Raw genomic sequence first — 27,330 nt, 5'->3', positions numbered from 1 at the left:
CTGAACCCAGGATGATGGGGCCACTAAGTACAGGGCAGAATGCTGACATAGGGATTTGGGTCAGATGCAAATTTCAACTGCCTCTACCAAAAGCTTCTTTATTTTAGTAAAGTCCCACCATCCAATTGGTCTGAGAACCTCAGGAGGAAAACCTGTTTTAAAACAACTCCAAAGGGTGAATTATGGTGTGGCAGAAACCAGAATTTTAAAACAAGACTAACGGGAGACCAACAGAAAGTAAGTGGCATAGGTCGAGTACACAGGCCAGTTAAAAAAAAAAAAAAAAAAAAAAAAAAAAAAAGGAAACAGACATTAAGCCATAGAGCCATAACTCTGAGGCATTACCATTAATACTATCTGGACTATTTCTACTACTCTGTTACTAACATACCAGCAAGATTACTAGAGTAATACTCCTGTTTCACACAGCAGGAAAGCAAGGTTTAATATGTGCTTGGGAGATGTGACAGAGCTAATGAGCTAAAAAGCAGACTTGGGGTGTTTTTCCAGAGCCCAGAGAAGGAAGTCTGCATCAGAAGCTGGGGGAAAGAGGGTGCTGAGTGTGGACTGATCTCAGGGGAAGCACAGGGAGATATAATTTGTTCTAAAGGGTCATCTGGCTGATTTGGGGATAGACTGGGGGCTTCTGTATCTTGTGGCCCAGGACAGGAAGGGGACAGAGTGGTAGGGAGATGATCAAATGCTGGACTGTACTTTAGAGCAGTGGTTGCCAATCAGTGGTCCGTGAGGTTCACAAGTTTGGCAACAGCTGCTTTAGAGGATAAGAACATCACAGCATGCCAATAGCTGCCCAGGAGGCAAGAGAAGGTTGCTCTGTTTTGTTGTTTTTTTCCTGAGAAACTGGACAGAAGAACTTGGTTTTCTGAGATAGGGAAGGAGCAGTTCTGGGAAAAGAAGGTTAGAAGTGGAGGTACTTTGGACATGCTGAGCATGAGCTGTCTACCAGACCCACACAAGCTGAGGAGCATCTGCTGACAGGTGAAGGCCTGCACATGGGGCAGCTACTGTCCTCAGGGTAGTGCAGGGCACCCTTCCTGTCAGGAGGGGCCTGTGAAACAATGGACACTAGGATGGAACGATGGGATCCAGATGCTAACTTTATCAGCCACTGGCCAAACTCTAGAGTCTCAACAACACAGCACAGGTGGGTTTCTGCACCTAGCAGTCTTGGGATTGGGGCTGTGCCACTTCTCTTTGCTTGGCCTCCCTTGTCTCCTGCTTAGACCCAGACCCCCATCCACCCTCCCCAAGTCAGCAGCCTGAGGAAGCTTCCAAAGCTGAGTCTTGGTCTGCACACCTTCCATTGGCTCCCCATGTTCTTGAGAGTCGAACACAGGCACCAGGGAGGAGTCAGGGGAAAATAGCTAAGCTACACTTTGGTCTTCTCTTCCAGAACAGGCCCTAATCTGCTCCAGGTGTGAACCACTTCCAGACACCTACCTCTGAGCAACATAGCATAGATCCAGTGGTTGTGTTCTGGAAGGAACTCACACCAAAAAGTCAGCTCTCGAGTTTTAAACTATGTCAAGGCCTAATAAAGCCGAATACAGGAATGTAATTTAACTTGGGAAACACAAAGATGATCGACAGCTAGTGTGCACCACTGAATACAGCAGAGAAGAGGCAGAATCTCAGGGAGCAACTGGGCGGGGGGGAGGAAGGAGGAGGGGCTTCTCACTCTGAGCCTCAGTTTCACTATCTATACCTTATAGGCATGCTATGTGAAAAGACACAGTGACTTTAGAAATAACTTGGATGAGAAAATCAAATTGCACAATAGTATAATACTATTCACGCGGTTTAAAGGTGCTTATAATCTACAGAAACAAATATTGAAAGTTTATTAAAATTGAAACTGAAAGAAATGGAGCTAAATCCACAGCACTCATTTCTGAAGAGTGGATTAAGAAACATTCACTTTCTCTATTAAATCATAGTCTCTTAACAGTGACTATATATTATCAGTCTTGTATTATAAGAAAACAAAGATAAAAAGGAAAGCTAGATCAAATAGCACTGTCACCTTCAGAGGCTGAGAACTGAAAGGACACAAGTGTAAGTGGGGGTGGGGCAAGGGAAGAAGGCCCTGCAGGGAGGGAGGTGCTGTCCTCCGTGGCCCTTGGCCAGGAGGGGCCTAAGATAAAGGGAAGACACTTGGCTGGCTCCTGCAATGGGTGGAACTAAGAACACAAGAGGAACACAGAACCTCAGTGAGCTGAAAGGGGACACTGCTGCTACTTTCCCACTTGTTATTGGCAAATGTCTACACAGCTTAAAAGTCTACCTTCTCTGTCACTTATTACAATGACTCCCGCTCTCAAAGCAGTAAACCCAATCCTCTCGGCTCATCCACACAGCACACCTTCTACCTGGGCCACTAGCTGTCCCAAGGAGCCATCAGGACACACTGTCATTGTGGGTTCACTGACAGAGACCATGTTCCATACAGTCCCTCACCAGGACTGTCGGCAACCACCTCCACACAACTCATTGGCTTCATCGCTCCTCATGCTAAACTCTTCCATGGCAGAAACTTCTTTTTGCCATTAATGTTCATTTTCAGTGTGGAGCAAACAGTATGGGTTTAGTATGTATTATTTTAAACTACATTTTTGTAAATTAGTCTCATAAAGCGTATGATTCCTGGGTTGCCCTATGGAGCAAAACAAAGCAAACAAATTGTGTGCTTTCATTAAGAACATCTGCATTCTGACTGTAAGGCAAGTATACGGAGATGGAGACCTACACACTAAGGCTGAGATAGGAACAGGAATCTGGGGAAATGGACCAGAGAGGGAACAGCATGGGCCAAGCTATTGAACAGGAAGAGTGCCTCTTACAGAATGAGGCAGCCACAAAAGTCTTATGCTAAAGGTTTGTTCAAAAGGAGAACTAAATCTTACTACTCACTGAATGAAGATGGTATCTAAATCCTTAGTGTTCTGAAAACTTAAGACAGTGCTGGGTACTAAAGACCATGCTCCTCCAGGCAATGTCCATAGAAACATCCCATTAATCACCAGTCAGACTCAATGTTTCCAAAGGACATTGGAACCTCCTTGCAAGGGGGGTTGGCTTCCTCTTTCACCACAAATATTAAGTGATTACAGCCTTATAGGGTGTTATAAGTGAGACCATACCTTTTGCTGTTTGCTTTCAAAGTACAGCAAGTTCTGGAGCAAAATAGATGCATGTTTAACAACCGTCATGTGTTGCAAAATCATGCAGAAGAAACATAGTGCTTATGGGAACAATGGGGTTAGGTACACAGCAATCCAAATCACCATCAGTCACATAAAAAGAGACAAGAACCTGATTTTTAAATAGCAGCATGTTAAAAAACAGCTAAGAAATACATAAATGCTACCTGAAGGCTGATGCCTCCCCTGGGAAGACCTGAGTGTGCTATGACAGCGGTAGAGTGGGGTTGGGGGCTGCAGTTTCTGAGTTACTGTGACAAGCTGGTAGGAGGCTATCTGACTCCAGACAGAAGAAGAGTGTGACCTGAGGGGGGATGGGTCCATCTCAGGTGTGTGCATTTTGATTCTGTGTACCAGCAGGTACTCTTTTGACTGGGAACAATATTCTGGATTCTTTTGGTACAAGAAGAATTTTCAGCTCTTTGGGCCATTCCATCACTGTCCCGATTATTCAGCTGTGACATTATGTCCTCAATTGGGTCACCCGGTCAAACTTTATTTATCAAGACAGGCCACCAGCTAGTTTAGCATTTCTCTAGACAAAATCACACACATAACCAAATACAACATGTGTGTTATGTTTCACCTGTGCCATAGTATATCAATAGTGTTGAAGTAAATCTGCTTTTCCAAAACAAGCATTATAGCAGAACTACAGAGAAAAATATGTTTCAAAAAAAGGACTTGAACATGTAAATTCAATCTGAGCCCATGACTCATGGTAACCCTTTTGACAAATCAGAAGAAATTTCGTTTCAAAAAATGTCTAGTGCACACTGGTCACTGCAGGGTCAACCTGTCTCACTACCGGTCAATTTTATACCATTCTAAAAGCCCCCCCAGTCTCAAGATAAATAAGTCCCTTGCAGAAGAAAATTACAAGCTATAAACTCTATTACTGCAGCAGATGAAACTTTAACCCAGTTACAAAAAGAAGCAGTTCCTCACCACACGTGCCAAAGCTCTAAGGAGAAGAACAGGGACTGAGAAGAGAACCTGATGGGTGAAATGCCCAGTGGAGAAGGACAGGAGAAGCCTCACTGAGAGAAATTAAAGCAGGTATGGAAAGTGTGAATCAAGCATACTGGGGCTGAGTCACTCAAGATCCTGCAAAAAGCCCCATTTCTCCCAGTAACTTGAGGGCTGGGGAGAAAGGGAACATTTGTGCTAGGGAAACCCTGAGAAGGGTGCTTTACCTGGTGTGAAAGGGGTAAACATCTAGGAGGATGCAAGTTTACACCAAATTGCCCTAACTATTCCATTCCAGGGCAGCACCATCATAGCCCTGTACCCCTTTGTCCTATCCCACAGATTGATGGAGATCTCTAAACAATCACAAATTACACCCAATGCATTCTGCCTGTGGCTGCAGCTCCATCGCCCAACCAAGAGAGAGCAGGAGAGCACTGAGGACCTGCCTGGGGCTCAGCCTCCACCTGGTCAGCACCTCGATCCTACAATTCTGCTAACCTTTACGTTAACAATAGGTCTGAGTGGTGGGCACATCACCAACTGGTGATGTCCTGTCCGTCTTTACTGAGGCTCCTTGAGCCTGGGGATTTGATACAGATTTTCTGAGCCTTCTGCCTGTTAAAATAAGCCAATGTAGCCCACTAAGTGGACAGCCACTTTACAAAAGTGAGACATATGACAAAGAAATTTTCTTGTCCTGCTGAAGGACCTCAGCTGCTATTCCAAAAAGGCTTCTCACAAGGTGGGCAATATCATGGTCAGCCTCCAGCAGCCATGGTCATAGGTCTCCAGGTTCTGAGGTGGCCAAGGCCAGTGAGTAAAGAGGAAAGGGTACAAGAAACGTGGCACATAAAACTTGGAAGCAACTGATCCCACTCAGAGGATACCTACTGACATAGGACAAACACACTGACATAGGAAATTGGGTCAATGACAGACACCTCCCTGCTCCCCAAAGGTACAACACACCAGGCTAGGTGAACACCAAGCAATCACTCACAACACACACAGACACACTTGTGTACTCATACTCATGCATGCTCACAGATACATGCACCCACACACACATGCACAGCACTCACAGTTTTCATTCCCTTCTCTCACTTCTGAATCTTGCCCAATTAGCTCAGAAAAAGCCTTTTTTTGGTGTGTTTTTTTATTTTTATTTTTATTTATTTATTTTTTTAAATATATTTTATTGATTTTGTACAGAGAGGAAGGGAGAGAGATAGAGAGCTAGAAACATAGATGAGAGAGAGAGTCATCGATCTGCCGCCTCCTGCACACCCCCACCGGGGATATGCCCGCAACCAAGGTACATGCCCTTGACCGGAATCGAACCCGGGACCTTTCAGTCCCCAAGCCGACGCTCTATCCATTGAGCCAAACCGATCTCGGCATGGTGTGTTTTTTTATTTATTTATTGAGAGAGGAAGGGAGAAGGGGTGTGTGGGGGGGGTAGAGGGGGGGTTGGGAGGGAATCATCAATTTGTTATTCACTTATTTATGCATTCATTGGTTGTTTCTTATATGTACCCTGACTGGGTTTCAACCAGCAACCTTGGCACATCAACAACCTTGGCGCATCAGGACACTAACCAAACAGAGCTACCTGGCCACAGCAAAAAGGTCTTTCATATCTTCTGAACAAAGAATAGCAGTTCTTATAGGTGACTAGTGTCCACTTAGCTCCAGATCCACCTGTCTCAATAAGGAGGAAAACTAAGTATGAACATGAGATTAGACACAGAGGCCAAGATCACCGACTTCTAAAGCACCTTAAGGAGCCCAGAGCCCTGCAGTCTGGCATGGATCCCTATGCACCTCAATCACTTTAACCCACAAATAATTTTGCACCTGGCTGGAGCAGCAAAGTTTTGAAATCACTTGCACTGCAACCACACTCATTTCTACAACTTCATTCATGCACAAGATAATTTAAGCTTCCAGAGAAGGCAAAGAAGTTTTGCTGTTTATCTGAGTAATGGGTGAACCCAGAAGGGAACTTCGGCAGCACAAGATACCTGTTATTCAGGGTCTGGGACACCCCATTTCCAAGTTCTTGGCCCATTTGGCCCAGCAGGATAAGAACACCAATGGGTTCCTGAAAAATACTGACCCTTTGCCCAATGGTGACCTCCAAAGAGCCAGTGACATCTCCTCTGTGGGCAGCTAGATCAGCAGCTCAGGGTCCCTGCCTTCATGGAGTAGAGACCCAGTAAGGGCTGTGAGATATGTGTGCCAATCACCATTTTATTACAACACCAGAAAATGAGTCCACCTGCTGATTAGAGGAGGAAGGGAAGAATAAATTTGCATTTATAGAGAGAAAAGAGGGAAGAAATGGTAGCAGAAAAGGCCAAGTGGCAGAAATATACTAGCACATGAAAACCCATCTCCAAGAAAATGAAACCAAATAAAAGGATCCTTGAACAAAAGTTTTAAAAACTGTTTTTTTTAAATGGAATGAGGTTGCTTGGAAGGATAAAACAACCGTTATAGAGAAGCCACAAGCCACTTGTATTCATTGTGAGAGGCTAATGGTGACGACCAGCTCTCCCATGGGCTTTCCTGGGCTCCAGGTGCCCTTAAGAACTAAGAAGTCCAGGGACTGGAGAGGGAGTGGGGTCCTGATTGGCCATAAGCCTGTGAGTGAGGAGAACTGGAAACCTTTCACTGGGTCCTAGGACAGAGGAGGAGAACACTGAGAGCTGTGAGATGACACAGAGCACACTCAAAAAGACTCGTGTATGCACACAACTTAAATGAAGTGCCTCCAGTCACTTTATCAAATAAGTCCTTCTGAAAACTGGTGTGCTACTCAGGACACCTCTCTGCCCCCAGCCCCCACAGGTGCTTTCTACTTAATCCTTCCAGTAAGCAAGACCACTTTCAAGTGTGGTACTCAGCTCAGAAGCAGGAGTCAAAAATGAAGGTTAAATAAATTCAGGAGCAGCTCAGCCTCCTTCCTCAAAGGTGCATTTCTAACATCCCAGGTGTGCCCAAACATTGCACTCCATCTGAAATGCCGATGAGCCACCTATGACAACAAAAGTGTAATATGCTAATTAGACTGGATGAAGCTAGGGTTGCGAGGGAAGCCCGGGTCCTGGGTGCCAGAGGGAAGCTGGTGCTGGCAGCTGGGGGAAGGAAGGCCTACTCTTGAACGAATTTTGTGCATTGGGTCTTTACTCCTATATAATAAAAGCCTAATATGCAAATTGACCGAACAGCGGAACTGGTTGCTATGAAGTGCACTGACCACCAGGGGGGCAGATACTCAAGGCAGGAGCTGCTCCCTGGTGGTCAGTGTGCTCTCACAGGGGGAGCGTTGCTCAGCCAGAAGCCCCGAGCCAGGCTCATGGCTGGTGAGTGCAGTGGTAAGGACTCCCTGGCAGTGCTAAGGACCCCTTGGCGGAAATATCCCCAAGGGGTTCCGGACCGCAAGAGGGAGCAGGCCAGAATGAGGGACACCCTCCCCCGCAGTGCATGAATGCCATGCACCGGGCCTCTAGTCAAATATAAGCCCATCACCACAGGGATGGGGGTTGAGGGAAGTCATACCCAAGGTTCAGTCAGACTGTATCCATATTATCCTGGTCACCTTCTGTCCTAGCACCCAGTAATGCAGGCCATTAAGAATGAAGTAAAAAACAGCCGGGACCGGTTTGGCTCAGTGGATAGAGCGTCGGCCTGCGGACTGAAAGGTCCCGGGTTCGATTCCGGTCAAGGGCATGTACTGTGGTTGCAGGCACATCCCCAGTAGGGGGTGTGCAAGAGGCAGCTGATTGATGATTCTCTCTCATCGATGTTTCTAACTCTCTATGAAAAGTCAATAAAATATATGAAAGGAAAAAAAAAAAAAAAAAAAGAATGAAAAAACAAAACAAAAAAAGACAGCACCTCCGGCATTCACATTTACAAATAAACACACTTTACAATCTGTTTTTTAAGGTGGAAGACTTGTAAATAATGCCCCTAAATTAAAAATCTACTTAACAAAATTAACCTGGAGAGCAATTTAACATACTCATGTAGTGACCATCAACATTTTCAGAGGAGATTGTCTGTTTTGAAGGGAAGGTAACAGGGAACAACACTGAATACATCAGCTGGTGTAGCTTAGTGGTAAAGTGTTGACCTCACTGTTCCATTCCTGGTGAGGGCACATGCCCAGGTTGCCAGCTCGATCCCAAGTAGAGGGTGTGCAGGAGGCAGCTGATCAGTGATTCTCTCTCATCATCATTGATGTTTCTCTCTCTCTCTCTTCCTCCCTGAAATCAATAAAAATATTTTTTAAGAAAAAGAGAGAAAGAGAAAAACCTCTTCAGATTCTTCAATGAAAATTCCATATAGACTGCACAGTGTTCAAGAAAACACTAGGACCATCTCACCTCAGCAGTGTGTGGGAACAAAGCCAGTTTCAAGACAAGTAATCTCCAGAAAACCTGAAGTCACTATCCTTGGTGAGGTTCGTGCCATAGTAACCACCAGTCCTGTGATGGTGTAGCTGGCTGCCCAAACTCACCCTGGGACAGTCCAACCTCCTTCCCTGGAGCCATGGGAGGAAAAACTGGAGGAAGAGTAGCTCTTCCTGGGATAGAGTACAGAGATACGCTTCTATCTTCTTCTCAGGGAACACTGACTACACAAACCACATGGATCCCACTCAGCTCTGATTGCAGTGTAGCCCAATACATTGGCCTCTGAGCGCCCTTCCCAGTGACATGAGACAAAAGCCTGTCTGCACCTCTAAGTTATGGTACTCAGTAAAAGAAAGCGCACTTATACTGATCCCATGTCAAGAGGGGGAGAGACTGCTAGCAAGTGTCTTTAAAATTGTCACTAGCTCCCCCCAGGCTCACACTGGAGATAAGTGTTTGTCATCTCAGAGGTGCTCAGTGCCGCCCCCACTTGGGGCCACTTCCAGATGGCCATCTGAGCTTCTGACCCCACTGGGCTGTGGTCAAATCCCTACCCTGCATCCCCAGAGGGAGAAAACAGATGCTGCTGGAGGAGCAGACAATACAGAAACAAAGGTGCCACTTGTAAAAGGGAACCTTAGTAATATTAAATGTCTACAGGGAAATGGTGACCAGGAATTACCCTGGTGCAGAATGTCACTGTGAGAGCTAGCTGGTGGAATTTCCCACCCATGGGAAAAGACCAGCCCTCTGTCCCCTCCCAGCTGCTTCCTAGGCTATGAGCCTTGCAGCCCACAAAGGGTTACGCCTGCCATTTCCACAACATTGCAATGTGCCATCGGTGTCACATCACAAAATGGGAGGCTCTAACCCTTTCAGGGCAGACTCCCTCAGGGCCCATTGGAGATGCAGCCCTAGCCACCAGCTTCATTGAGGCCTGTGGCCAGAAATGGCAGAATGGTTTTGCACAGAAAATTCTAAGAGCCATAAAGGCCTTCTCCGTTCCAAGAAGGAGACATGAATGTAGAGTGAGGAGGGAACAGGTATGCATCTGCTGCCATTTTCATCAGGAGCCCGGGAAATGTAACTCAGCTGCCCAGAGGCCTTGCCTGGGCTTCCTTTGTCAAGCTCCCCCTCCACAGAGTCCTTTTTTGGTGTCAGGGCTCTCAGCTGCCCCAGGAGAACTGGAGCCAGCAGGGAAAGCTACTTTTAGGATTAAAGCAAGTTTTTGGTCTCAATGAAGCCCATGGGCCTAAGAAACAGTTCTCACAGCACTTTCTGCACTATAAGAGCTGGAACAGAAACCTCATCTCTTCTAAGTGGAAATTCACACTTTAAAATGTTTGAAAGAGTGAATTTTATGTTATGTGAACTTTACCTTCATATTTTTCAAAAGGCAGGATTAAAAAGAACACAACAGCCCAGCTAGTGTGCCTCAGTGGTTGAGCATCCACCTATAACTAGGAGTCTCAGTGTGATTCCCGGAGAGGGCACATGCCCAGGTTGCGGACTCGATCCCCAGTGTGAGGCATGCAGTAGGCAGCCGACCAATGATTCTCTCTTATCATGTTTGTCTCTCTCCCTCCTCTCTGAAAGCAATAAAAAAATATTTATTTATCTATTTGTTTATTGTTACTATTTTTCCATTGATTTTTAGGGAGAGTGGAAGAGAGAGAGGGAAAGACAGAAAAAAGCATCAATTGGTTGCCTCCTACAAGAGCCCGGGCCAAGGAGGAGCCTGCAACCAAGGTACAGGCCCTTGACCATAATTGAACCCAGGACCCTTTGGTCCATAGGCTAATGCTCTTCTATCCACTGAGCCAAACTGGCTTGGGCCGTGGTCGGCAAACGGCGGCTCCCGAGCCACATGTGGCTCTTTCACAAAATACCACAGCCTGGGCGAGTCTATTTAGAAAAAGTGGCATTAGTTTTAAAATTTGGCTCTCAAAAGAAATTTCAATCGTTGTACTGTTGATATTTGGCTCTGTTGACTAATGAGTTTGCCGACCACTGGGCTAGGGCAAAAATACATTTAAAAAAGAGAGAGAACCATCTCCCAGAAAAGGAGCCGATGCCGTAGAGCACATGTGTCAAACACAAGGCCCGCGGGCCAAATCCAGCCCGCCAGGCCTTGCAATGTGGCCCGCACCGCGCTGTCATCACTGCACTCCGCTGTCAGTTTATGACATTGTCAGTTTATGACTGTTCAGTAAACCATTCGGCCCGCAATTTAGGCTGGATTTTAGATTTTGGCCCCTTCTCTGATTGAGTTCGACACCCCTACCGTAGAGTGTGAACATGTCGGACATACAATTTACTGACAGAGAGCCAATGTGGAGAGAGGGTCACAGGCAGAGCGCTATTCAAGCAAAACCCATCACAGGCTTCACTGTGAGTGTGCCACCCATTTCAACCTCACAGGTACTTCACCCATTCATTCTTCCAAACATGGGCTTAGTTTCTAGCAGGGACCAGGGCTAATTGGGTCTCATGGTTACCCCTGGGAATTTCCAACAAAAAGCCTCCCACCCAGAGCAGCAGAGGCCCCAGGAAGCCTTAGGAGCACACACACAAAGCTGGGGGTAGGCAGTGGACACAGAGCAGGTGGACGATGCAGGGTGAGGTCCCTTCCACGATGGGAGGTACAGTGACCCGTGGATGGCACAGGCTCAATCTTGTAAAGCACTCTTTTTTATAAGACAAAGTCATGTTGAAAACCAGCTAACCACCTACTTTATCCATTCTACTGGCTACAGCTGATATGGATGGCCGACAATGCGTGAGACTGATCGCTAATCAAGACTATATTAACAACAGTATACTGGCTATCACAGAATCAAGTACTAAAGTGAGAAAGCACAGATGATAATAAGGAGTGCTCCAAGGCAAGGGGAAGGGGGGGTGCGAACAGGAGAGAGGCTTATGGAACCAGACACAGAATGATGCCTAGTTCACCTCCATGTGCCTCAGCTTCCTTACCTGTGAAATGAGAACAGCACCTGCCCACTTTATCACTAATGCTCTCCAAGGGCTCCATAAATGGGAGCTGTGAGTGTTATTACAGAATATATGAACGCTATATTGAGAGGTTCACTGGTTACAGCCCCTCACAGCAATTCCAGAATCTCTGCTGAAGGTTTTCCACAAGTGGCCACCATCCTCACTTTGTAAATGTCTGTTTTCCCTGCTCTGGGTGATGTGTGTCATAATGCTCTCTGAGGGATTACCTGGGTCAAGCTTATTTTGTAAACTTTGATTATAGAAAATTGCAAACATAGGGAAACCAAGATGGCGGCATAGGTAAACGCCTAAACTGCTGCCTCACACAACAATTTCAAAACTACAACTAAAGGACAAAACAGACATCATCCAAAACACAGGAATGCTGGCAGAATGGAAATTCTCCAACTAGAAGGAAAGAGAAAAGCACACTGAGACTCACAGGAGCTGTGGAAGGCACAGGGATGGAGGCGCACATACAGAGAGGGCTGGCAACTGAGTACATGGCTGGCTTTCTCAATGGGGGGGGGGGGAGACCAAAGCTCCTGACTGTTCTGAATTTCAGTTCCAGGCTAGACTCTGGGGACCCAGATTCATACAGGGAGAAACTGGACTATATGGCAGCAGGCGAAACTTCAGGATGACTTTCTCTCAGAGGTGTTTGCAGTGATTACTGAGGAGACGGAGACCAGGGGTCTTTTAGGGCAGGGCTGACAGGAAGCCATTTCTGTATGCTCCACTCTGAGATCCCACCCCATCCAAGCTGATGGCAGAGGCTTTTGCATATAAATGACCTGGTCCTTTGAATTCTAAACTTACATAACAAATTGTAGCTGAGTCAGTGAGACCCAGAACATCCAAAAGAAGGCCGAAGGCCCCACAACAGCTTGCATTGCTTCATAGCTAGGCCTCATCTGGGCACCACCAAAACCCAAACAAAGAAAAGAAATCTGCAGGTCTCTCCATAGCTCCTGTTGGGTGGCCTCAGGAAGAGGCTAAATTTGTACCTCCTTGGAGATCCAAGAGCCATTGTACCCAGAGGACAGAGTGGGACCATCCAGATTACAACTCTTCAGATCCATAAGGGACACACTCAGGGGACAGACTCAGTGAGCACCAAAGCCCCACTGAAGCAAGTCTTGTCTCATAAGGGTGTCTCCAGCACAGAAGTTCTCCCAGCATAGACACAACTAATCCTCACAGACAATTGGCCTGGAGGTCAATTCCTCCCAGTGATACCAACAAAAATCAAGGCTTGACTACAACAAGACTGTGCACACAGCCCACAAAGGGGTGCACCAAGAGTGTCCACCTCAGGTAACTAGGGAGGCTGAGCCACTGGGCCTTATAGGACACCTAGCACACAAAGCCACTCTATTAACTTAGGGAAGCAGCCAAAATGCAGAGACAAAGAAACAGGTCACAAATGACAGAAATGAAGGAAAGCAAACTACTGCATATAGTTCAAAACCACAGTTATAAGGTTTTTCAAGAATTTTCCAGAAAAGGCCGAAAAATTTATCAAGACCCTCAAGGATATGAAAAAGGACTAACTAGAAATTAAGCATACACAGACTGAAATAAAAAATATTATACAGAGATTCAACAGCAGACTAGAGGATTGAAAGAATCAAGTCAAAGATTTGAAATACAAAGAAGCAAAAAACACTCAACTGGAAAAGAAAAAAGAATCCAAAAATATGAAGATAGTGTAGAGCCTCTGGGACACCGGGACCGGTTTGGCTCAATGGATAGAGCGTCGGCTTGGGGACTGAAGGGCCCCAGGTTCGATTCCAGTCAAGGGCATGTACCTTGGTTGCGGGCATATCCCCAGTAGGGGGTGTGCAAGAGGCAGCTGATCGATGACTCTCTCTCATCGATGTTTCTAACTATCTCTCTCCCTTCCTTTCTGTACAAAATCAATAAAATATATTTTATATATATATATATATATATATATATATATATATATATATATATATATATATTAAAAAAAAGAAAAAAAAAAGAGCCTCTGGGACAACTTCAAGCATACCAACATCCAAATTACATTCAAATTATGGGGGTGCCAGAAGGAGAGAGAGAGCAAGATACTGAAAACCTATTTGAAGAAATAATGATAGAAAACTTCCCCAACCTGGTGAAAGAGACTTACAAGTCTAGGAAGCGCAGAGAAACCCAAACAAAAGGAATCCAAAGAGGACTTCACCAAGACACATCATAATTAAAATGCCAAGAGCAAAAGACAAACAGAGAATATTATAAGCAGCAAGAGAAAAATGGTTAGTTACCTACAAGGGAGCACCCATACAATTGTCAGCTGATTTCTCAACAGAAACTATACATGCCAGTTGGGAGTGGCAATAAATATTCAAAAGGATGAATAGCAAGAACCTACAACCAAGATTACTCTACCCAGCAAAGCTATCATTCAAAATTGAAGGTCAGATAAAGAGCTTCACGGATAAGAAAAAGCTAAAGGAGTTCATCACCACCAAACCAGTATTATATGAAATGCTGAAAGGTATTCTTTAAGAAGAGGAAAAAGAAGAAAAAGATAAAGATAAAATTATGAAAAACAAATACATATCTATCAACAAGTGTATCTAAAAATTAAGTGAATAAAAAATCTGATGAACAGAATAAACTGGTGAATATAATAGAATCAGGGGCATAGAAAGGGAGTAGACTGACAATTCTGAGGGGGAAAGGGGTGTGAAAGGTGAGGGAAGAGACTGGACAAAAATTGTACACCTATGGATGAGGACAGTGGGGGAAGTGGGGAAGGGCAGACGGTGGGACGGGAACCAGGTGGAGAGGAGCTATGGGGGGGAGGGAGGAGGAACAATTGTAATAATCTGAATAAAGATTTATTAAAAATGAAAAAAAATAAACAAGAAAAAAAAAAAAGGAAAAAAAGAAACAGAAAACTGCAAACATATCCACAGAAGAGAGCAGCATGATTAACTGCATGCATCGAACACGTATGGTTTTTAGGTGTTCCACACCCCACTAGCTTTTTGTGAAGCAAATCCTATCCAATGTGCATTTACAAATGACAAGTCAGTATTTATCACCATCCCACAATCACATCTTTGACAATTTAACAAGCATTCCTTCAACTGTCAGAGTCACACTGCTTGAAATGGATAGGCTCCCCACCACACTCCCTTCCTTTCAATCATACATTGAAGAAATTAGGTCATTTATCCTGTTTCCCACAGACAGGTTTTGCTGGTGGTATCCCTGTGGTATAAAATACACCTAATTTCTCAAAAACCAGGTTTTGAGGCCTAACTAAGCATGCGTGCCCTCCTTGGGGGCTGGCCACTGAGGATGCTCGCTGTTGGGACCCACCATTTCATTAGGTGTCTGAAAACTTATAATTCATAATTCCACAAATTAGCCAAAATATATAAATAGTTGTGTTGTCCATCAGCCAGATGAGGCCATTTAAAGCAATTTAAATTAAATTAAAACTTGCCTTCCTCAAACTAATACAGGTATGGATTCAGAGCATTCCAGAAAGTTCTGTGGGACAGCACTGAGTTGTGAAGGAAGGTTGACCTCACCCACTATTTCACATATAAAAAGTAAATATGCTTGCTTCTTTCCCTCTACCAATTTTCAAAATGAGCTGATTCCCTACTGGCAAGTGTCTTCCTTTCCTTTGCTTGCCAACATAAACATGGATTTTTTTTTTTTTTTTTACCCCTTTGATGCAGCAATTCAGGGACTCCTTGTTCTCTCTCCTGCTCACCTGTCCCACCCTTGACCATTGGGGGCCCTCTTGGTCATTCTGGCACAACCCCATTACTGTCTGATGCAACAGGGATATTCCAAAGCAGATTCAGAATTAAACCATTTTTACCTAAATGCTTGATTTTATATTTACACTTTTATTTCATGTTGAAATTTTTGGTTCTTAAAGACATCAATGACTTATTTTCTTCTATAACATATAATACTGAGACTATTGGAATTGTTAACCTGAAATCAAAAATATGATTTCTAAAGACAGTTAAGGATTTAAAAATTTTTCATTTTGCCTTTATGCTGTACCTCACTAAAATATTTAGTCAAACTATTGTATTTAAAAGTCATGTAAATACATAAACCTAGATTAATTTATTTCATTTTCCATTGTTTGTTTTTTTTAAGGATTGCCACCAGCCAGCTCTTTGACATACTTTTATAACTAGGGGCCCACCTTAAAAGGAACTGTGGGCTGCAAGGCTGTGGTAGGCACATGGACGGGTCTCGACCCATCCTCCATGCTCCCACCTGGCCCAGGTCCCCTCTGCCAGTAGCCCTGCTCCCGCTGCTGCTGCTCCAACACGCAGGCCCCACTTGGCTCAAACCTGCTGTTGTGTTGAAGAAGGGCTGGGGCCAGTGCCAGCTGTGGGTGTGAGTGGCAGCTGCTGTCCTGATTGCCCCTCAGGAGCAGGGGGAGGTGAAGTCCTCAGGGGTGATCAGGGCCAGCAGCCACTGTTTGCACCTTCTGATGGTGCCAAGTGATCGGAACTGGCACCAGGCACTGGCAGTGGGTGCGAGTGATGGCTACGCCACCAGCAGCGGGTGTGAACAGGGCCAGCACTGGCAGCAGGTGCAAGCACCAGGACTGCAGCACATGGGAGCAAAGAATTTTCAGTAACCACCAGAGGCTTGCCCCCATGACAGCCACTGGCATCCACCTTGGTATGGTGCCCCCATTCACCTGTTCCATCAACCCACCTCAGCCAATGCCCGCCATGTTTTGCACACAGCTCCTGGTGGTGAGTGCACATCATAGCGACCAGTAGTTCTGCTATTCTGTCTATTTGCATATTAGCCTTTTATTATATAGGATAATGTAAAAACACAACCAGAGTTACACAGAAAAAACCCCAGGTAAGTCTCCAGTACTTCTGTCCCCTCTTATTCCTCCTCAGGGGTGACCATTTGGTTCACTTATCCTATATAATAAAAGCCTAATATGCTAAGTGTCCAGTCGTCCAGTCATGCTAATGATATGCTAAGGCCACTCTACCACTCCCTATGACATGCACTGACCACCAGGGAGCAGATGCTCCACCTAGTAGGTTAGCTTGCTGCTAGGGTTCAGCCAGTTGTGACTGAGTGAGATGGGTTGGACACAACCTGAAGCTCTCCCGTATCCCTTCCCAGCCCTGATCGTGCACCAGTGGGAACCCTCGGCCTGGCCTGCACCCTCTTGCAATCCGGGACCCCTTGGGGGATGTCAGAGAGCCGGTTTCGACCCAATCCCACAGGCCAGTCTGAGGGACCCCACTGGTTCACAAATTCAACCTCTAGTAGGTTATACTTCCACTTTAAAAAAATTAAATATAATTAAATACACATACATCCATATCCCCCCACCTTTCATTGGATAAAAGTGAATACACTACATCTCTTTATCCTTTACCTTGTTCATTTTTCCAGTTGTCACTTCACTCTTAATATTCCGTCACCATGACATGTAGATCTCATCCTTCCTTACCAAGAGCTAGGGCCCACCCTATCAGTCCCTAGCCCAACTAACAAACACCTAAGTCATTTCCAGTTTTGTTACTTCAGAATGTTATAATGAATAGCCATTTCACAATCCTTTTTAAAAAAATATTTTTTCATTGATTTCAGAGAGAAAGGGAGAGGGGAGAGAGATTGATGAGAAAGAATCACTGATTGGCTACCTCATGCACTCCCCATATTGGGGATTAAGCCCACAACCCAGGCATATGCCCTGAATGGGTATCGAACCATGACCTCCTAGTTCATAGGTTGATGCTCAACCACTAAGCCATGCCAGCTGGGCCACAATCCTTCTTTTTAACAGTGTATCTTTGAGATAAATTTATAGAGGTAGAATTGCTGGAGCAAAGGGTAAGCAATTCCCATTCAGAGGAGTTATAAACCCCCAAAAACAATGTATGGTGGAGTGTGATTCCCATCAATAGAACGGAGTCCACCTCTGTGGGAAAAGGTCAGAAATGTTTTGATGAAGCTCCTGCAACCATTGTTAGTATCAGAGAAAGTATTTTCCATACCTTGGTTGGTTAAGAGACATCTGCATTACTCTTTCTGTGAACTGTCTATTTTTCTGTAAGTCACACCCAATTTTGATCCTGAGCACCCAGCACAATTGCATACACAAATGTTCTTTTTAAAAATTTTTAATCCTCACCCAAGGATTATTTTTCTATTGATTTTTAGAGAAAATGGAAGAGAGGGGAAAACAGAGAAATATCGATTTGACAGAGACACATAGATTGGTTGCCTTCTGCGCTTATCACAACCAGAGGCCAGGCCTTTGACTGAATACTCACAAATTGCCAAAAGGTGAAAACAGCCCAAATTCATCTCAGATGAACAGGTAAACAAAACATGATCCATCTCTGCAACGGAATATCATACAGCCATAAAAAAAGATAAGGTGAGATTCATGCTACAAAGTGAATGAGCCTCAAAAAATTACACAGAGTAAGAAAAATCAAACACAGAAGGTCATATGTTATATAGTTTTGTTGATATGAAATGTAGAGCACAGGCAAATCCATAGACACAGAAAGTAGATTAGTGATTACCAGGTTAATGGTTGGGAGAGGGGAATGGAGAATGACTGCTAATGTGGATAGGGTTTCTTTTTGAGGTGATAAACATGGTCTGGGGAATCAGAGAGAGGTAATGGTTGCACCACTCCTGAATATACCAACACCCCCCCAAATTAAAAATCACTGAAATATATAATTAGTGAGTTATATGGTATGAACATTATATTTCAATTTTAAAAATTCTTTTAAACACCAGTAAAATTTGTTTTTTTTAGAATACTCTGACCCTTGGCTAAGCAGCTCAGTTGGTCAGAGAACTCCCAATACACCAAGGTTATGGGTTCCCTCCCCAGTCAGGGCACATAGAAGAATCAACCAATGAATGCATAAATAAATGGAACAACAAATCAATGTTTTTCTCTCTCTTTCTCTAAAATCAATTTTAAATTAAAAAAAAAAAAAAAAGAATATTCTGTAAATGTTCTCCTGACACAAGGACTACTTGACCATGCCCATATTTTATTGCTACAGGCAGATAAAAGCTGAAACCTAACAAAACTGACCCCTAAAAAAACAAAAACAAAAAAAACTTGACCCCTGCTGAAACCAGTTTTGCTCAGTGGATAGAGCACTGGCCTACGGACTGAAAGGTCCCAGGTTCGATTTCGGTCAAGGGCATGTACATTGGCTGTGGGGTGTGCAGGAGGGGGTGTGCAGGAGACAGCTGATCAATGATTCTCTCTCATTGATGTTTCTAACTCTCTATCCTTCTCTCTTTCTCTCTGTAAAACAAAAAACAAACAAACAAAAAAAAACCTGACCCCTACACCCTTGTCAAATAACACACTCAGCCCAGCAGGCAATCTGAGCAGCTATGATGCAGGTTAGGACATGTACCCTTGTTAAGTCACCTGCCAGCTGGACTAGGAGGAAGCAGTTGACTGACCCAGGAGGTCTCAACCCTGCCTCCAAGTCCTATGATAACGCTGGGTTCTACATTCTTCTGCAGATAGGCAGCCTTAGGCCAAAATGTTGCTGGCCAGGCCCTGATAGCAACAGACAAAATCCCACCTGAATGGCAGCAGGGTCTGTCTGCTGGGTCCTGAGAGTCCTTGACACAGCCTGCACTTGACAGTTCTAAGCAAAGTGGGGGGGTGGGGGGGGCGCGGTGGTGGTGGCTTAGTTTCCCTACAGACATAAAGCAAGATAAGGGCAACCAGCTCCAAGCACAGTACAAGGCCCTGCACTGCTAACAATGGTTAAGGGAAAATTCTACCAGTTTTGGTCAGCATTGGGAAATCAGAAATGGCCAGAGGGCCAAGGACACCTGGCCAGGATTATCCTTGGCCTCTGATCCTCACAGAGGATCGACTCATCCTATTTAAGCCAGGGCTTTTCTTTTCTTTCTTTCTTTTTTTAAAAATATATTTTATTGATTTTTTATAGGGAGGAAGGGAGAGAGAAAGAGAGCTAGAAACATTGATGAGAGAGAAACATCGGCCAGCTGCCTCTTGTACACCCCCTACCGGAGATGTGCCGGCAACAAATGTACATGCCCTAGACCGGAATCGAACCTGGGACCTTTCAGTCCACAGACCAACGCTCTACCACTGAGCCAAACCGGCTTCGGCTAGGCCAGGGCTTTTCAAGTGAGTGATCCCTGAGACATGAGAGGAGAGCAAATGGAGCCCAGCAGAGTCTGGGTAGCCCAGGGGAGACAGTCTTATCACACAATCCTGTAGGGAGGATTTGACTTCTCCCATTTCCTCTAAGAGGTGGCCATCAGCTTCTGAAGCAGCACTCAGTTTCAAATGTTCAAAGAGCTAAATGAGTCAGAGCCTTCATTACACAGATACCAGAACCCAAGCACTCACCTGGCTTCTGGGCATGGAACTCTGGTCCTACCAGCTGGCCATGGCAGCAGCTATGTAAAAGGCAACTTGCGTCAACGTGCTTATCAACCTGAAGTGAAGGACAGAGAAAAAAACCCTGAGTTTTCAAGGAAAGTTTCTAGAACATTCTGGCAGTTTTAAATGCCTCCTCCAATCCCTGTGATTACATAGTGAAATTTTAGATTTCAACCAGAGGTCTGTCTCAGCCACCTTCCACAGGGGACAGCTGAGGAAATAAACTTCTATCAGTCTCTAACCAATAATCACTAGCATGGCAGATGCTGTCTTCAACAATATGATCGAGATGAGATTGTACGCAGCCAAATACCAATGTGTCAAACACCCAGAAAATGGTTCAAGGTTTGACTATAATAGTAATGACATTAACAGTAATACACAGCATTTAATAGGTGTTTAACAGTGAGTTCCAGGTATTGTACCAAAATCTCAGTATTTCTATGAATCCCCAGGACAACTTTAGGGGCAGATTACAGAATCACACCCATTTACAGAAAAGGAATCTAATGTGCCCAATACTCAAGAAGTTGATCTCCTAGGTCTCCCTCTCCAGGTGCATATTCCCTGGCACAGACCACAGAGAAACTACCTCTCGTGCCAAGCAGTGCAAGGTTTGCCCTCAAGAAGTTGAGAGTGCAATGTGTCTGGGGACAAGCATACTTCACCTCCCAAATGAAGGTGGCTTCACCTTTGAGGGGCAACTCACAGTTTTACCTCAGGAATCATCTCCTGAGATATAATACTGCCCAGGGAGGAAGGGGCTATCTGTTTTACAGATAGGAAAACTAAGTTTAAAAAATATTTGGGCTGGGACCGGTTTGGCTCAGTGGATAGAGCGTCGGCCTGCGGACTGAAAGGTCCCGGGTTCGATTCCGGTCAAGGGCATGTACCTTGGTTGCGGGCACATCCCCAGTAGGGGGTGTGCAAGAGGCAGCTGATCGATGATTCTCTCTCATCGATGTTTCTGACTCTCTATCCCTCTCTCTTCCTCTCTGTGAAAAATCAATAAAATATATTTAAAAAAAAAAAAAAAAAATATTTGGGCTGGGACCGGTTTGGCTCAGTGGATAGAGCGTCGGCCTGCGGACTGAAAGGTCCCAGGTTCGATTCCGGGCAAGGGCATGTACCTTGGTTGCGGGCACATCCCCAATAGGGGGTGTGCAAGAGGCAGCCAATCGATGATTCTCTCTCATCGATGTTTCTAACTCTCTATCCCTCTCTCTTCCTCTCTGTGAAAAATCAATAAAATATATTTAAAAAAAAAAAAAAATATTTGGGCTGGGACCGGTTTGGCTCAGTGGATAGAGCGTCAGCCTGCGGACTGAAAGGTCCCGGGTTCGATTCCGGTCAAGGGCATGTACCTTGGTTGCGGGCACATCCCCAGTAGGGGGTGTGCAAGAGGCAGCTGATCGATGATTCTCTCTCATCGATGTTTCTGACTCTCTATCCCTCTCTCTTCCTCTCTGTGAAAAACCAATAAAATATATATTTTTTAAAAATATATATTTGGGAACTTTCCTGAGATCACAGAGACAGCAGACATCCAGGGCTTTAGGCGCATAGGCTAAAACACAGTGAACCAGCCAAATCCTGGACTCCTGGGCAGTGCTGTCGGTTTTAGCTTGCTGAGTGTTACCATTCTTTGTGCCCTAAGAATGCTTGCTCTGATATGAAACCCTTATTTTTAAACTGGGATCACAACAATTCACAGCTCATGGATGGTGAGAAACACTCCCACAGGAGAACTTGTAAAATAAGCAAATATCAGTGATATTTGGGCATCAAGGAGCACACAGTGTCCTCCTCAGCAAGGTCTAGGGCAGGAAACACAGTGACACAGTGGATACAGTTAATCCTAGTTCTTTCATACCACCCAAGCAATGGCCCCTCTCTGCCATGGAGAGGGAAGCCTCAGAAATAGGGGCCATGGGCTTTCCAGGCCCCTGCTCTCTTCAGGATCAAGGTCAATACACAAAAGTCAACAGTACTGCCTGGCCAGCATGGCTTAATGGTTGAGCATCAACTTATGAAACAGGAGGTCATGGTTTGATTCCTGGCCAGGCACATGCCTGGGTTGCAGGCTCAATCCCCAGTTGATCAAAGATTCTCTCATCATTGATGTTTCTATCTCTCTCTCCCTCTCCTTTCCTATTTGAAATCAATAAAAATTCAAAATTAAGGGTATTTCTACATGAAATTAACGCAATGAATAAACGCAAAGCTTTTTTTAAAAATCCATTTACACCACCATAAATGTGTAGTAGTTAAGGATAAATTCAATTTTTTAAATGTGCAAGACCTACAAACTGAAAACTATAACAATGCATCCTTGAGAAAAATAAAAGAAAAACTAAATAAATAGGTCTTGTCTGTGGGTCAGAGGTATCAATTCTCCCTACCAAATTGGACCACAGATTCAACTCTACCCCAATAAAAAGTTCCTATCATGTTTTATAGAAAAAACAAGCTGCCGAAACCAGTTTGGCTCAGTGGATAGAGCGTCGGCCTGCGGACTGAAGGGTCCCGGGTTCGATTCCGGTCAAGGGCATGTACCTTGGTTGCAGGCACATCCCCAGTAGGAGGTGTGCAAGAGGCAGCTAATCGATGATTCTCTCTCATCGATGTTTCTAACTTTCTATCCCTTTCTCTTCCTCTCTGTAAAAAAATCAATAAAATATATATTTTTTTTAAATATAGAAAAAACAAGCTGATTCTAAAATTTATATGAAAATACACAGGGCCTGGAATAGTGAAAACAACATTGAAAAAGAGGAACAAATTTGGAGGGCTTATCCTATCTGAACTTAACACTAGAATAAACAAGTCTGTAATATGGACATAGAGACAGACATGTAGATGGGTAACCAGAATATACCCATGCACTCGTAGATAAGTGATTTTCAACAAGATCCAAGTATTCTATACTATGAGACCATAAGACACTGAACATTTCCTGGAGGGTTAACTGGCAAGGAGAAAGGTCATCTTTTTTTTATTTTATTGATTTTTTTTGGGGGGGGGGGGGGGGGAGAAACAATAATGTGAGAGTGAAACATGGATCAGCTGTCTCCTGTAAACCTCCCCATCAGGGATCGAGCCTGCAACCTGGCATGTGTCCTGACCAGGAATTGAACCAGCAACCTTTTGGTGCATGGGACAGTGTCCAACCTACTAAGCCACACTGGCTAGGGTGAGGAAGGTTATCTTAACAATCTGTTATTACAGTACACACATTGCATCATGGGTAGAATGCAATATGCAAGAAGTTTTAAGGTCATCATGCTCCACCATGGCTTTCCCCATCTTAGCTCATGGCACATCTATAGTCTACTAGCTGCTCAGATTAAAATGTGGAATTGCCATCTTAATCTGACTATCCCACTATCCAGTCCATCTGGAAATCCTGTTGATTATGTCATCAAACATACCTGGGTCCAATCAGTTCTCACACCTTCACTGGCCACACCATCCTCTCTGCTATGATGGAGGCCAGCAAACTAGACGCCCTGCTTTCAATCCTCAGCTTGAAACCCTTTGAAGGTCCTGCATTCACTTAGAATGAAGCTTGAGCTCAGACAGTATGGCTCAGTGGTTGAGCATAAGCCATGCACCAAAAGGTCACAGACTCTATTCCCATTCCCGGCACATGTCAGGATTCGAGCTCGATCCCCAGTAGTGGGGCGTGTAGGAGGCAACCAACTGATGTTCTCTCTCCTCGATGTTTCTATCTTTCTCTCTTTCTTTCTTGTGCTCTAAAAATCAATTAAAGAAAAAAAAATTTTAATAATAAAAGAATGAAGCTCGAGTCTCTCCTGTATTTTAAGGCCTACCCACTGGCCAGTTGTTTATCCTGCTCCTGCCTTACTGGCTTCCTGGCCATAACTCCAATACACCAGGCACCCTCCCACCTGGGGTTTTTTTTGTTTGTTTGTTTGTTTTTTTAATGTTTTAAAGAAAATCCCATACACTTAATCATTTTAACAATCAATTTTACAATTTACAACCCAAATTAAAAAGGACCTTTGAAAATATACTTTGACCCAGCTGGAGTGGCTCTGTGGTTAAGCATCAGAAGGTCTTAACCAGGAGGTCATGGTTCAATTCCCAGTCAGGGCACATGCCCAGGTTGCAGGCTCCATCCCCAGTAAGGGGTCTGCAGGAGGCAGCCGATCAATGGTTCTTTCTCATCATGGATGCTCTGTCTCTCTCTCCCTCTCCCTTCCCTTTACACACACACACACACACACACACACACACACACACACACACACTGAGTGGCCAGATTATTATGATCTCTGAATGCATAATAATCTGGCCACTCAGGTGTGTGTATGTATTCATATATATTTTAGAGGACCGGTGTATGAATTTGTGCATGGGCAGGTCCGGTCAGCCTGGCCAGGGGGAGGGGACATGGGCCGTTGGCAACTCCTGGTTGAGGGGACAATTTGCCTTTTATTATTGTATATAGGATACTAGAGGCTCGGTGCACATTTGTGCACAGGGGAGGGGGATAGTTCCCTCAGCCCAGCCGAGCCTTCTTGTAGTCTGGGACCCCTCAGGGAATATCCACCTGCTGGTTTAGGCCTGCTCCCTGCCATGAGCCAGCACTTCTGGATAAGCAGCACTCCCCCTGTGGGAGCACACTGACCACTAGGGAGCATCTCCTGTGTTAAGTAACTGCCCCTTGGTGGTCAGTGTGCATCTCAATGACCAGTCATTCTGCTGTTTGGTTGCTTTGCACATTAGGGTTTTATTATATAGGATACACTGAGTGGTCAGATTATTATGCATTCAGAGATCATAATAATCTGGCCACTCAGTGTGTGTGTGTGTATGTAACACACACATGAAATGCCATATAAAAATCCCTTGCCGGGACCGGTTTGGCTCAGTGAATAGAGCGTCGGCCTGAGGACTGAAAGGTCCCGGGTTCGATTCCGGTCAAGGGCATGTACCTTGGTTGCGGGCACATCCCCGGTGGAGGGTGTGCAGGAGGCAGCTGATCGATGATTCTCTCTCATTGATGTTTCTAACTCTCTATCCCTCTCTCTTCCTCTCTGAGAAAAATCAATAAAATATTTTTTTTTTAAATCCCTAAATGTCAACAAATGCCTAGTCCATATTCACACAACTCAGAAATGCCTGTATACAGCCTGTTCTAACAATAGTTGCCAGAGCATTTGTATTTAGCTGCTTCCTCTGTTTTGATCAGTTCCCTCCTCCCAATGGCTGACCCCAAGTTACTACTCAAATGAGTCCCTCCCAGAGGCCCACCTGCAGCTCTCCCACAGCCCTGGCTTCTCTGCAAGCTCCACACAGACAGATATTGTGTTTATGGACTTTCTTACCCGACAAAAACATAAATGCCACAAGGAAAGGAATGTCTGATACATTTTATTCCAAGAACCTAGGACAGTGTCAGACACACATACCAGGTGCCTGATAAATATATATGGAATGAATGAACAGGGTTGGTTTAACATTGAAGAAGGAACCAATCTGAGGAGCAGAAGCTCTCAGACACAATTAGTGTGGAAGTTGAAAAGAAGCAGAAACCAAGCAGAGACCACTTAGCACCATGAGATTTCAAAGCATTTCTCTAAAATAAAATATAATCGCTTTTCACTGATACAACATTTAAACTGTTTTGCCATCTACCCACACTAGATGGGTTTAGAGAGCTTTCAGTTTTTATTTCCAACCCATACATTTAAAACAGTATCAAGTAACCCTTAAGTACATAATTACCAACTCATAAGAGGCTCTTCTGTTCCCTTGATAAATCATTATGGTTTGGCTTTGACCCTGCACCTGGGTACTCCACTTACACACACACACACACACACACACACACACACACACACCCCTCTGAGAGACACCTCCAACACAATGATTTCCCAGTTTGAGAGAGATCACACTTGGTGAGAGGGCAGCCATGGTGATTTACATGACATCAAGTCACTGCTTTGGGCAACAGAAGTCCTTCGTAGCTATTTCATCCTCTAGAGCACATGTGTCAAACACAAGGCCCGCGGGCCAAATCCAGCCCGCCAGGCCTTGCAATGTGGCCCGAACCGCGCTGTCATCACTGCACTCCGCTGTCAGTTTATGACATTGTCAGTTTATGACTGTTCAGTAAACCATTGGGCCCGCGATTTAGGCTGGATTTTAGATTTTGGCCCCTTCTCTGATTGAGTTCGACACCCCTACTCTAGAGCTCAGGCAAGTCAAGTCAGCTCCCTTTTAACTTGAGGGGAGGAGCCACAGCCAGACACTGGCTGCTGCTGGCTAGGGAGCTCCAGTTCCAAGGAGACGCTCAGGTTGCAGCACCCGTGGCCAGCCCAGTGCAGGGACTGGTCTCTGGGGCCATGGGCACCTGACTGGGAAGCCTGGGCTCTCCAAGGCAGCCACAAAGGGCCCATCATCCCTGCCAGAGGCCCAGTCCTTATGAAAGCTGCACACTTCTGCTATCCTGCACTAACCAAATACTTGTGCTGTCACTAAAATTCTTGAACTGTCTACAACCAAGTATTTACCACCACCCTGGCTCAAATCCAGTCTTGGGAACGTGACATTAGGCCAAAAAACTCCGAGGTGAAACCCAACAATATATTCTGCTTTTCCACAAAGTCTACTTTTTCCATGCAATCCAAGTGCTCCTGAAAGACCAGGATTATCTAGACCCTCTCTGTCAACAGTCTTAGCAACAAATGCAATGCCAAACTATTAGGAAAGCAGCTCCCTGGCCAGCCCTATCAGAAAGGAAAAAACTGAAACAGAGCAATTGTACAGCATGTCAAGATTCACTGGAGCTGAAACCGGTTTAGCTCAGTGGTAGAGCATCAGTCTGCAGACTGAAAGGTCCCAGGTTCAATTCCGGTCAAGGGCATGTACATTGGTTGTGGGCACATCCCCGGTAAGGGGTGTGCAAGAGGCAGCTGGTCGATGTTTCTCTCTCATCGACGTTTCTAGCTCTCTATCTCTCTTCCTTCCTCCTCTTTGTAAAATATCAATAAAATATATTTAATAGAAAACAAAAAAAAGATTCACTGTAGCCGACAATTCAGTTTTCTCATCTGGGATCAGCAAACTACTGTCTAGGCCTGTTGTGGTGAATGGGTTTCCTGGAACATAACCATGCCCACCCAAATGTGCCCTACCTACACCTGCTTCTCTTACAAAGTAGAGCCGAGTAGTAGCTACAGAGACAGTACAACCCCAAAAGCCAATACTATTAACAGGCTGTGCC

General features: G+C 44.8%; 1 protein-coding gene across 7 annotated transcripts in view; it reads right to left on the bottom strand.

The window, feature by feature from the left end:
• The window catches only part of GATAD2A (GATA zinc finger domain containing 2A), a 114,319-nt gene that overhangs the window by 41,521 nt on the left and 45,468 nt on the right, over positions 1–27,330 (bottom strand). For 5 of the 7 annotated variants that reach the window (XM_084883783.1, XM_084883788.1, XM_084883782.1 and 2 more), the window contains exon 2: positions 20,043–20,130. The exons of the other annotated variants lie outside the window; for them this stretch is intronic. In XM_084883783.1, the coding sequence (XP_084739909.1) occupies positions 20,043–20,057 (15 nt within the window). In that variant the 5' untranslated portion in view covers positions 20,058–20,130. The remainder of the gene's footprint in view (positions 1–20,042; positions 20,131–27,330) is intronic. 7 annotated transcript variants of the gene reach the window in all.

This window comes from Pipistrellus hanaki (assembly GCF_964339955.1).
Source record: "Pipistrellus hanaki genome assembly, chromosome: 5".
NCBI lineage: Eukaryota > Metazoa > Chordata > Mammalia > Chiroptera > Vespertilionidae > Pipistrellus > Pipistrellus hanaki.
This window is presented reverse-complemented; position numbering and strand designations above follow the sequence as displayed.